The 12,717-nt window shown below is 39.0% G+C and overlaps 1 protein-coding gene across 1 annotated transcript in view; it reads left to right on the top strand.

Annotated features, from left to right (window-relative positions):
* Positions 1-12,717, top strand: part of edc4 (enhancer of mRNA decapping 4) — a 99,797-nt gene that overhangs the window by 46,956 nt on the left and 40,124 nt on the right. The window contains exons 18-20 of the mRNA XM_078544168.1: positions 5,246-5,703; positions 10,922-11,023; positions 11,524-11,676. Coding sequence (XP_078400294.1) covers positions 5,246-5,703; positions 10,922-11,023; positions 11,524-11,676 — 713 coding nt within the window. The remainder of the gene's footprint in view (positions 1-5,245; positions 5,704-10,921; positions 11,024-11,523; positions 11,677-12,717) is intronic.

Here is a 12,717-nt window from a genome sequence, read left to right as displayed (position 1 = left end):
TGTTTCTTGCTATTTACTTTCATATTCTATTTTTTCTATCTTTTTTGGTCTTCCTTTGTTGAATTATAAAATGCTCCCAATCCTCAGGCTTACTACTTTGTTTTGGCAACTTTATAAGCCTCTCCTTTGATCCAATGCAACCTTCTCTTGTTAGCCATGGTTGGATCACCTTTCCTGCATAGTTTATGTGCTTCAAAGGAATGTAAATTTGTTGTAAACCACATATTAACTACTTAAATGCTAGCCATTGCCTGTCTACTGTCATACCTTGTAATATACTTTCCCAAGCTACGATAGCCAATTTGCCCATCACACTTTTGTAGTTCAGATTTAAGACCCCGTTTTGGATTGAACTACATCACTTTCAAACTTCATGTAAAATTCTAGCTTGTTATGGTCACTCTTCCCTAGAGGTTCCTTTACAGCAAGACTATTATTTAGCCCTTTCTCATTACACAATACTTGATGAAAATAGCATGTTCTCTAGATGGTTCTGCAACATACTGTTCCTAGAAAGCCATCTCACATGCATTCCAGGTATTCATCATCCTTAGCATTTGTGCTAATTAGGTTTACTCAGTCCATATGTAGATTGAATTACCCCATGTTTACTGCATTACCCTTGTTGCATGCACCCCTAATTTCCTGATTTATACCATGCCTTACATTATCACTACTGTTTGGTTGCCTAAAAACAACAACTATCAATATTTGCTGCCCCATGCTTTTTGTTCTCTCCACCAAACTGATTCTACATCATGATCTTTCACTCGAAAATCCTATTTCACTAATATGCTGATCAAACCTCTTATTAACGGTGCTCCCCTACCCCCTTTTCCTTTTTGCCTATCCTTCCTAAATGTCAACTACCGATGAACATTCAGTTCCCAGCCTTGGTCACCCATGCAGCCGTAATAGCAATCAGATCATACCTGTTTACTTCTCTTTATGCTGTCAATTCATCTCTACCGTGTTGAAAATGCTATGTGTATTCAGATAGAGTGCCTTTAATTCTGTCTTTCTATTATTTTTGCAAGCTCTAGCCTTATCTGCTGGCGTACTCTTAAGTTTGTACACTCTTTCCCTTCCTGTTACGCTCAGATTATCAATTCCCTTATTTCTACATTTCTCTCTTGTCTTGTTCTCTTTAATTTATTGCATCTTTCCTCACTTGATCTCTCACCCCCACTATTTAGTTTAAAGCTTTCTCCATCGCTCTAATTATATGATTTGCCAGAACACTGGTCCCAGCACGGTTCAGGTGAACACCATCCCGACAGTACAGCTCTCACTTTCCCCAGCCCTGGTACCACTGCCCCATGAATTGAAAACTAATTGCCCCACACCAATCTTTGAGCCATGCATTTAACTTTCTAATCTTATTAACCTCAGCTGGAGTATTGTGTACAGTTCTGGGTGCCACACTTTAGGAAGGATGTAAACTCATTGGAGAGAGTGCAGAAGAGGTTTACAAAAATGGTTCCAGGGACGATAAAATTCAGCTATGACGATAGGTTGGAGAAGTTGGGTCTGTCCTCCATGGAGAGGAGAGGGCTAAGAGGAGATTTGATAGAGGTGTTCAAAATCATGAGGGGGCTGGACAGAGTAGATAGGGTGAAACTGTTCCCGCTCGCAAAAGGATTGAGAACGAGAGGGCACAGATTTAATGTGATTTGCAAAAGAAGCAAATGCGATATGAGAGAACTTTTTCACACAGCGAGCGGTTCAGGTCTGGAATGCACTGCCTGGAAGAGGCATTCAAGAGGGCATTAGATGATTATTTAAATAGAAACAAAATGCAGGGTTACGGGGAAAAGGCAGGAGAATGGCACTGAGTCATAATGCTCATTCAGAGAGCTGGTGCAGACACAATGGGCCGAATGGCCTCCTGCACCGTAACAATTTTGTGATTATTTGCCTGACTCCAATTTGCTCATGGCTCAGGTAATAATCCAGAGATTATTAGGTTTGAGGTTCTGCTTTTTAATTTAGCCCCCAGTAGCTCATACCTCTCTAAACAGAACCACTTTCCTAATGCTACCTATGTCATTGGTACCTACATGGACCGCGACAACTGAACCCTCCCCTCCCACTGCAAGTTCCTCTCCAGCCTAGAGCAGATTTCCGGAACCCTGGCCTTCCAGCCTTTTGGACTCTGACTCTCGGCTGCAGAGAACTACGTGTATCCTCCTGGCTATACTGAACCCTATCACCTATTAACTCCCCTTGCTTGAATTGCTTCCTGTACCATGGTGCCATGGTCAGTTCACTCATCCACTCTGCACTTTCGTCCATATAGGCTGCTAGAATCTTGAATCTGTTGGACAATTGCAAGGGCTGAGGCTCTTCCACTTCTACCTTCATGTTCTTCATACCTGTCTCACTCACAGCCACACACTCCTGTCCCTGACCATGGATCAAATCACACAACCCTATCCTAAGGTGTGACTATCTCCTGGAACAAAGTGTCCAGGCAACTTTGCCACTCTCTGATGTGCCGCAGTGTCTGCAGCTTGACCCCCAGTTCAATGATTCTGAGCTGAAATTCCTCCAGCTGCAGACAGTGCATTTGTGTTTGTCTTGGATGACGCAGGTGTCCACGAGCTCCCACATTCTGCAGCCACCATGCATCACCTGCCCTGCCATCTTTATAGCCTTTATTTATTTTACTGATTAAATTTTAATTAATGTCTTTACTCCAGCCTGTTTAAATTTTTATTATTTCAATAAATGTTCTACTTATCCCTAGTTAAGATAAATGGGAAACACTCATCAGTCAATCTAATAAGCTATACTACTATTAAACCAATTACTAAAATTACGCGAATTTTGAAGATAAATGAGAAAAATGCTCAGCAATCAGTCAACTGTTTTCCTGTGACATCACACTTTGACTTTTCTAGGAATGTGATCAGTCTGCTCTGGAGCCACTTTTAGGTGCTGCTGTCTGTCTCTGGACCACCCTCTCTCCTCTTTTCTCACTGGCTACTATTAAGAAACTCAGAGCAGTGGACACAAAAAATTGTTATTTTGTAATTTACTGATAAAACCCTAGGACATGTTTCGATTTACCAAATGCATTTTTGATGGCTAATCAGCAAGAATAATGTCAACTGCTTTGATTGGTATTTTACGCAGAACCAATTTTATCTGCTATTCTGCATGGTGTAGTCCTAGAACACAAAAAGTTAACTGTTGAAGAATGCAGTAATATTTTTGTTCATGATTGTTAGAATATTATAGTTTTTGTTAGAACTTAATAAAATTGTAAATTTTATTTGTGTGTACTCTCCATTACATCACCCCTCTCTGCTCCTACCTCACCCATGTCTCCAGACTTGATTATTTCAATGACACACCGACTAGCCTGCCATCGTCCATAAAATTCCGATCATCTGAAACTCTGCCCCTATCCTCTGTTCCACTCCTGTGCTTGCTGACCTACATTATCTCCCTGTTCTGTAACATGTTCAGTTTAAAATTCTCATCCTCATGTTGAATTCACTTTTACAGCCTTACCATCCCTATTTCTGTAACCATCACAAAACCTGAGGGAAATCTGTTTTCCTCTAACTCTGGCTCAATTGCTCACTTTGCTCCACTATTGGCAGCTCTACCTGCAGCTACCTAACACCATAAGCACAGGAATTTCCCTTCTCTAAAACTGTTCTTTAAACCTACCTCTTTGACAAAGCTTTTACTCACCGCTCCTAAAACCTTCTCGTAGCTTGCTATCAATTTTTGTTCTTGTGAGGCACATTGATGCATTTAAATAGAGCCTTTAACATAAGAAAATGTAAGTTGTTGATGTTATGTTCTGCTCCATGATAATCTCTTAATATTTATCACTGGTTTTCCAGAAGATTGGCAGGGTTTGTCATTGAGCATTTTGAATCAGGGAGATGAGCGGCGCAGAATGTCAATGCGCATGTATGAATGTTGGGAACTTGTTTGCTGTAATAGCAATGTGGGAAAGTCAAAACGGTGTTAATTTGTAAACGTTGCAAGTGCAGTTAGTTGTAACTTGAACATCATAAAGTCGATGACTGCCTGTACAGGGACAAAGAAAGATAGATTTGCATTTATATAATTTGTGGTTGTAATGATGATAGAACTGTCATCCTTCACTGTCATTACTGCATAAAACTGACAGCAACCTCCTGGTGTCTGGATGTGCATAGCTAACCATGGAAACCTAGAAGTTGCTGTCAATAACTTGCTTCTTCATAAGGGATGCACCGTTGCAACCTTCGCAGATGATTGGATATGAACTTCAACTTTTTAGGCACAGTTCTTGCTGTAAAAATGATTGAAAAAGCTAAGCCTTGTTGAATGAGGTGTAATTGAGTTTTTAACTGTGTACTTAGTTTGTTCATTAGTAATTATGACTATCTAGCCCTGAAAATAAAATTTAGAAGACTGCGGTGTCATTCCCTCCAATGCATGAAAATTCCAAAGGTTTTTAAAAAATTTTGGGTTTAATATTTCAACTTCTACATTAATCCCATGTATATATCCCAATTGTTATTTAATTCTCTGTAAAATGATTAAAAGGTATAGGATGATTACTTCCTGGTTTGCTGTTGTGAGAATTCTTCAATCTGATTGGCTGCTCAGCCTGTTTGATGGTTTCACTATTACTAGATGCTGGAGGGCACCAGAATAAAATTGATGTTGTATTGGAGAAATTGATGCCCCAGAACTTGCTAAATCTTTGTGGGCAGCTTTCTTCGAAGTCAGCAACGAGTGCTGCCCCTTCACCGCTGGCCTCAAGCCCTTATGTCTTACATCTTAAGTGTTTTGGTGCTTCATTTACAATGAACTACTTTAAAATGCAAGGAAAAGTTGGTAGCCATTTAGTGCACAAACAGCATTGAGCTGAATCTTTTTTTGGTGGCAATGGGTAAAGGGGAAATGTTAATCAAGATACTGAAAAAAATCCTTGATCGCTAAATATGCCATGTGATTGTTCATTTGAATTGGCAGATGGTACCTCATTTTAATATATTATCTGAAGGATGGCACTTCTGACAATGCAGCACTTCCTTGCTTACTGCAAGGAAATATCAGCTTAGGTTATGCGCTGAAGTTTTGTTATGGGGCTTAAACCCACAGCTTGGTTTCATGCAGGGTTTCACAGTGGAAGTCAGTATGATTAATTAGAAGTAGGATAGCACTTAATTAAGATTTGATTTTTAGTTGGTATTTAATTGGAATACGTCTGATTTATTTTCCACTCTGTCAGGTTCCTGGTGCTAACTCATCGCTTCCCCTGGAGCTTCAGTCTGTGGACCCTCTCTGTGTGCCTCAAAGTTCTCCAACACGGGAACGCTCCCCTGATGTCATCTCCTCTGCCTCCACAGCATTGTCACAGGACATTCCTGAAATTGCCTCAGAGACCCTTCAGCGTGCATTTTCAGGCTCTGTGTTAGCTACTGAGGTCCTGGAACCGACTCAACATATAGATAGCATGGCCTCTGCTGCCTCAGCACTGCATCTATTATCTCCGAGAAGTAGACCTAACTCGGAACATAGCCATCACTCTCTGGATATGCCTCAGGTGGAGGTGGAGCGATTGAGTACTCCATCGCTCTTAGAAACTGTCTTATCTCAGGAGAATACAGCAGCGGACAATGTTGCCAGCCAACCTTGGCCAGCAGCACCTGACATTACCCGAGAAACTCGGAACAGCATCAATGAGAGGTACAATCAAAAGTTTTGTATTATGACACAATTGGCCAATTAATGTATTATCTATTTAAAAAAATAATTATGCCTTCAAACTCTTGAATCTGCTCCTTCCCTTTCCTCTGCTATCTTGCTGATTTTTTGTTTGTGCTGTGTAACATTCCTTGGATGGGACTGGAAAAGCAATCCGCGCTCAGGTCTCTGCCAGTCCAGCTCTGTAAAAGCTACTTGACTATGCATAACAATTATTTAAGATGTTGGTTGGAGCAGGTGTTAGCTCGTGCTTTCTGCCTGGTTTGTATTTCTTGCCTGGATTAGGAGAGAGTTATCTGAGATATAAGGCACAAGGAATCATCTTCCTTCTCATGCCCCCACTCTCAGCACTGTAGAGGAAAATATATTAGTTATGTTTATCACTATAAAAATTCTGAAAGGAGATGAAGATATAACATGGCACTTAATGTGATTATGGCTGCTTAAAATGTTATCTCCTCTAGGAGTCTTTTGGTGTGCAATTTTCTTCAGATAAAATGGCCTGGGCCACTGAGTACCCCGTCCTTATTTGATCGTTGGTAAACTGTTATGAAGCAGCAAATTGGTGCACCTTATTGTATGCCCTTGTCTAGGACTGAAGTAACTTGTCATTTCAGCAGTGGTGGAGAGATCTGTATGCCAAGAAACCTAAAACCTGAGCTGTTTGTGATAAAAAGAGAAACTTCATACTGGAAGTAGAACATGCTGGATATACACAGTAGATTCAGCAGTAACAGGAAGGACAGGTTTGGGTGAGAAATTATCTCAACTCCAAATGTTAATTTGCCTCTTTTTTTTTCCATATACTGGTTGAGTAGTGATATTTCTATCTTCGGCTTTTTTGCTCTAGTCTCCATCTTGTAAGATGGCATTCCTCTGTTGTCCACACAAGCTGTGGAACTCTGAACAAAAATGATTGTTCAAGTTTTTGGCCTTTTAAAATAGTAACCATGTTTGTATATCACAATGTATCTTTCAGTAGCGGGTTGTCCTGTGGTAAAGGAATACTGTTTCTTTGCTTGATATTTGGATTTTTTTATTGTTTCATTTACAACTTAATGCTTTCCCTATCAACATTTCCAAACTTTCTGTAATTTTGTTTTCCATATACGTTATTTGATCAAAAATGGAAGTACCACAATGCATAATCAGAATTAATTTGAATTGATAGCAAATCTTCAAGATTTTATTAGCCAATTTAAGTTGACGGTTAATGGAAAATTAAATTGTTTTTAAAGAAGTTTGTATTTATCGTTGGCATCTGAGATTTAATTGTTATAAAGTTGGTTTAAAATGAGTTTACTGACTGGAGTAAATAATTGATGAAGTAATATTCCAGAAAATTTGGGATTAATTTCTAACAGAAAATGTGCATATTAGGATGGTTCCACCAAAGTTTTGACAATTTATCAATTTTAATAAATAATACATTTTGTCCACCAAAAAAGTGAAAATATTTACCATTTTGTGTTTTAAGGCATTCTTCATAAGATGTTTTATCAGTTTCCATAAGTGAACCACACCTCTTATGATGACAGTGCACTTTTTTCTAACTTGGACTTTTCTGGAGGGGTGTAGCCAAAGGATTAACAATTAACTCATTTTATAGCAATTTCTTTATTGCATTTAATGAAGTCTTATGCGCTACCAAGCTCTTCAAAATGAAGTATTGCTGAAAAAAGAGACGTCAAAGCTTTTCATCTTGCACTTATCAGGACACTTGGCAAGAATACCAATATAAGGGGAAAACAACATTTCATACTCTGTGAAGAGAGTGCTGATTGGTTGGCAAGTGGAATCTAGTTGTCAGCATAATTCTTAGCACGTTGATGTGCTGAGAATTATGCTTACGATCAATTTAAGATGATCAGTTGGGCTCGGAGTATGGTGCACTTGCGTGTACTGGAAGCTACATATATTAATACACAGGGCCCTGTTCTTTGCAGACAGAAAGAACATGTACACACATTGCGCCTGTTTCAGCTAAACAAAATAAGGGACAGCTATTCACTGACTCATTCCTCAGGGCAATGCCGTGATCAATCAGAGTTAAGCTGCCTAGTTTAAATTTCAAACAATGCTTGACAGTTAACTGTCAGTCATTATCAGTAGTGCATTCTCCATGGCAATGCCTCTACCAAACAGAGTCCGCTTGTCAACCAATTGGAACACTCTTCACATACAGTGTAAAATGTTGTTTTCCCCTTATATTGGTATTCTTGCAAAGTGTCCTGATGAGTGCAAGATGAAAAGCTTTGACATGTCTTTTTTTTTCAGCAATACTCAAGTTCTGTACCACTAAATGACAATCTTCAAAATTGCCTATTAGCAGATAGACCAGAGGCTTATAGATTAAGTGCCTAATAATTATTTACAATTTATTAGAATTTGAATCTTAAAATGTTAGTATGTATGTATGGTAAGTGTTTAGGAAGGCAAATGGAATGTTGGCGTTTATTGCAAGGGTAATAGAATATAAAAGGGAAGTGTTGCTTCAGCCGCATAGGGCCTTGATTAGGCCACAGCTGGAGCGCGTCTCCTTGCTTAAAGGCTATAATTGCATTAGAAGCAGCTGAGAGAAGATTCACTCAACTGATTCCTGGGATGAAAGGGTTAGCTCATAAGGAAAGGTTGAGCAGATTGGGCCTTTACCCATTAGAGTTCAGAAGAATGAGTGGTAGTCTTATTGAAACATGTAAGATCCTGAGGAGATGACAAAGTGGATGCTGAGAGGATGTTTCCCCTTATGGTGAGGGAGTACAGAATTGGGGGGACAATTTTAAAAATTAGAGATCTCCCATTTAAGACAGAGGTAAGAATTTTTTTTCTCTGCGGGTCGTTTCTCTGTGGAATTCTCTTCCCCAGAGAACAGTGGAGACTGGGTCATTAAATATATTCAAGACTGAGTTAGATTCTTGATCAACAAGGGAGATGAGGGTTATGGGGAACAGACAGGAAAGTGGAGTTGACGCCACAATCAGATCAGCTATGATCTTATCTAATGGCGAAGCAGGCTGAAGGGGCTGAATGGCTTACTGCTCCTAATTTTTGTGTCCTACTAGGAGGGGAATGATTACTGCAGATTCCATTTTTCTACTAGCACCTCTTAAACCTTTCTTCTGTACCCCTTCCACCTTCATCTTTAACAGCAAATGCATGTAGTTTCCTTCATCTTCAAGGTAAAGTCCATTTGTTCAGTTGCTCCTCTAAACCAAACCTGCTCCCAGTTTTGTTCCACTCTAGTCCTGAATGCACATGCGCCCTTCGATGAACCCCATTGAAAAACTCATCTTGACCTTAGTCACTGAAGAGTACTTTTCTTTTCCAGGGTGCTTCAATATGTTGTCAGCTATCAAATCTGTATCCATTTTGCCATCAGGTTCATTTTTCAATCCTCCTTGACCTATCTGCAACCCTTGAAGCAGTTGATCATTCTTTCTCCAACAGTTAAGATTGTCCTTGGTTCCACTCTTGGACATCTATTTGTAGCTAGAATATCTGCAGACATGTGGCCAGTTTCTGTCTGACTACTGAAGACCCTCAGTTCTAGCTCTACTCCACCGCACTTGTCCCATCTACTTGTCTGTGCTATCAGAGTCCTTGTCCTGCATTATTTGGATGACCTTAACTCCCTTCTGCTAATTTAGGAATATCAAAGCCTTGGTCTTCAGACCTCTGTCACAAAACTCTGTTCCTTCCTTATCCACCCGATTTCTCCTCCTTAACCATTATCTCTAGCTGAATCAGAGTATTCACAGCCTGGGCAGCCTGTTTTACCGCAACCTGAACTTCCAAATTCATATCCTTTCCATGACTGCCTACTTTCGCCTTCATATCACCACCTGCTTCCACCCCCAACTCAGTCTGTTTGACACTGAAACCCTCATTGATGCCTTTGTCATCTCCCAGTTTGATAACTTAAATGCTGCCTTGATTGATCTCTCTCCCTTCGTGAATTCAGCTCATTGTAAACGCTCAATGTAAACTCTGCTGTGCAGGTCCTATTGTCAGCCAAGTCCTGCTAAGTCATCCTGGTTGCATTTACTTAACTGCATTGTGTTCCAGTCCCTCAACACCTCATGTTTTAAATTCTTATCCTTGTGTTTAAACCCCTCCATAGCCTAGTTCTGAAACTTCCTCCTGTTAATTGTATATTAATTGTGTTTAATTGTAGGCCGGTGGTGGGCATTCACTGAGGATGCACTGTGACCCTATAAATAAGACACTGACTTAGACTGTGGTTGTTGGGTTAAAAGGTGCTTGCTGTAATCTGCAACTGTGCAAAATAAATGCTTATAATAGAATGTAAAGATAGGTTCCCACTATATCCTTCACCAGTTAGCTTTCTGGATTATAACACCTCCAACTGAACAATTCCCTGTCTTCCAATGTATAACCCATTCCTCTGACAGTGTTGCCCTCTCCATTTCTTCTCCCCACCACTGGGGGCCATGTCTTGGCCTTTCTAGGTACCACTCTAGATTTTCTTAAATTGCATAGCCCTCTTCTGCTTAAGACACTCCTTAAAACTCTTTCCTTTGTTCAAGCCTTTAGTCATTCCTCCTACTCTCCTCCTTTGCCTTGGTTTCTATTTTCTTTTTCAAAGTGTGGTTGGATTTTTTTTAACATTAACAGCACTTGTATGTACAAAAATCTAGCTATACTGTATGCATGTTATAAAGAAAAAGTGTGTTCATTATAATTGCCAATGATTAGATGGGATGTCAAAGCCTTTAGAATCTGTAAAGGCTTTTTTTCTGTTACAATGAATTCAATGGTTTTTCTTTTTCTGTTTCAACATATATTTCGCAAATAGAAAGTGAAATAGCATCTTTTGTCTATTCATTCATAAGACTGCAGCAGAAGTGTGGCCTAGTTTTGATTCTGGTTCACAATTGGGATACACAAAATCTGTACAATAGAATGAAACATCATTCATACCAAAGTCACGCTATTGCCGTTTCAGCCAAGTAAATAAACCTATTAAATTTTGTGATTGAAGGATGCATTCTGATTTTTAAGCAAATGAAACAAGCACATTCAAACTTTTTTTTACATGCTGTTTAGGTTTTTGTCAGGGTTAAGTTCCATAATTTCTTTGAATAAATATGAAATAATGCCTCTAAGTGACTGTCTGCTTTTAATTGCTCAAATGGCTTCCCTTCCAAAAGTTTCAATTTGCTGTTGCTCTGTTTTTAAGCTCAAGAGAGGATATGCAGGAGAAGCATAAGAACTCCACCTTTCACAGGCATCCATACCAGTTACACCAGCATGATAGCCAAGATGCCAGTGCTGAACAGAGGTAATGCAGAATTATCTTGAGAATCAGTGCAAATATTGTGCGGCCTACTAGTTTAGTGAGTAAAATCTGTACTTTGTAATCCATAAAGTACCAAACCTGCTCGTTGGTCAAATTTGTCGATTTTAATATGTGGTATTGGGAATGGAGGGGATGGTTGGACAGAGGAGCACTGGCTATTGCTTGATCAGGAAAATAAATAGATACAAGTGTATGACTGTGGAGTGAAGTGACTTGCATTTTAGTGTTTATCCTAATAGCCTGACTGAGGAAAGAAGCTCATAGAAGTGACATTAACTCAGTTGTACCTAATGAAAATGATGGGTTCCATTTTACTTCAGGCTATCTCTCATTATAGTCTGCAATTAGCAGAAATGGAGCAGTCATTAAAATGGAGTAACTGCTTCGGGTCAAAAAAAAGGTTATGATGATGAAGGAAGGTGGTCTTAATAAAACAAAGCATGCCCTGGAAATTTATATTCCTATTTTTTTTATTAACACAGCGATCATGATGATGAAGTAGCAAGTCTTGCTTCCACGTCATGTAGCTTTGGTTCAAAGTCTGCTTCTCACAGACTTCCAACTAAAGACTGGAAATCAAAAACATCTCCTCGATCCTCTCCCAAATTGAGAAGAAAGAGCAAAAAGGAAGATGGGTAAGAACTTGAAACTGTGCTTCTTGGAAAATCAATTGCAATTTAAATACTGATGGGAGAGGGATTTGTGTGAAGCATAAACACATTACGTGGACCTGTTGGGATGAATGACCTGTTTCTAGGCTGCGAAATTCTATGCATTTCTGTGATGTTTTTCACAGCTGTTGTTCTGCAGTATGTAGGTGATGTGACTTTAAATGTTATTAAGCATGAAGGATGCCTGATTAAATATCTCTACAAGTCCAAATGTGAACTAACTTTCCATCAGATAGTAACCATTCTCTCAATAACTATTAAAATGTTAGCAAGACTATTAAGTGTTACTTAGATGGAAAGTACTTTTTGACAAGTTTAGAAAATGGATTAAAAATATTGGCAAGTTTTTCTCTTTTACATTAAAGTCAGATAGACTATTTGGATTTAGACTATTTTAAGCATGTATTAAAGTTTCTAGCTTCTATAAATTCTATTTTCTTTCTATTGAGAAAGATGTATTTTTATTGTAGGAACAAACCCAATAGATTTCAACGAACTGCTCTACAATCTGCTCAGCCAAAATGTAACGTGCATTCACATGTTTAAAAGAAAAATCACACCCAGTGACTTACTCCCTAACCTCCAATACCGAAAACTTAGAAGTAACGATTTATGGGACCACAAGAGATTCCAGCCATTGTGAAACAGGTACATGTTGACAATGCACAAGTAAAAGGGCACTACAACAATGCCTATATAATTTCATTTCAGGCATTGCATGCCTCTCCATCGATGAGTGGAATCTCTCGTGGTCTATTTGCAAGCCTACTATGCCCATTTGATTTACAGTTTAGCAGGGCATATGTGATTTTTAATTGGGTATTGGAGGTGAGGGAGTAAGTCATTGGATGTGGTTTGTTACATGTGACTTTTATCTTTTGGCTGATCAGATTGTAGGGTAATTGGTAGAAATCCATTGGTTATACTCCATGTACAGTACTCTTAATTCAAAGTTGCTTAATACAAATTATCTAATCAATTTTTTTAAGCACTAATTTTCTAATT

Source organism: Cetorhinus maximus, chromosome 6, assembly GCF_964194155.1.
Source record: "Cetorhinus maximus chromosome 6, sCetMax3.hap1.1, whole genome shotgun sequence".
In the NCBI taxonomy this organism is placed as follows: Eukaryota; Metazoa; Chordata; class Chondrichthyes; order Lamniformes; family Cetorhinidae; genus Cetorhinus; species Cetorhinus maximus.
The sequence above is the reverse complement of the archived record's forward strand: the minus strand, read 5'-3'. Positions and strand labels throughout refer to the sequence as shown.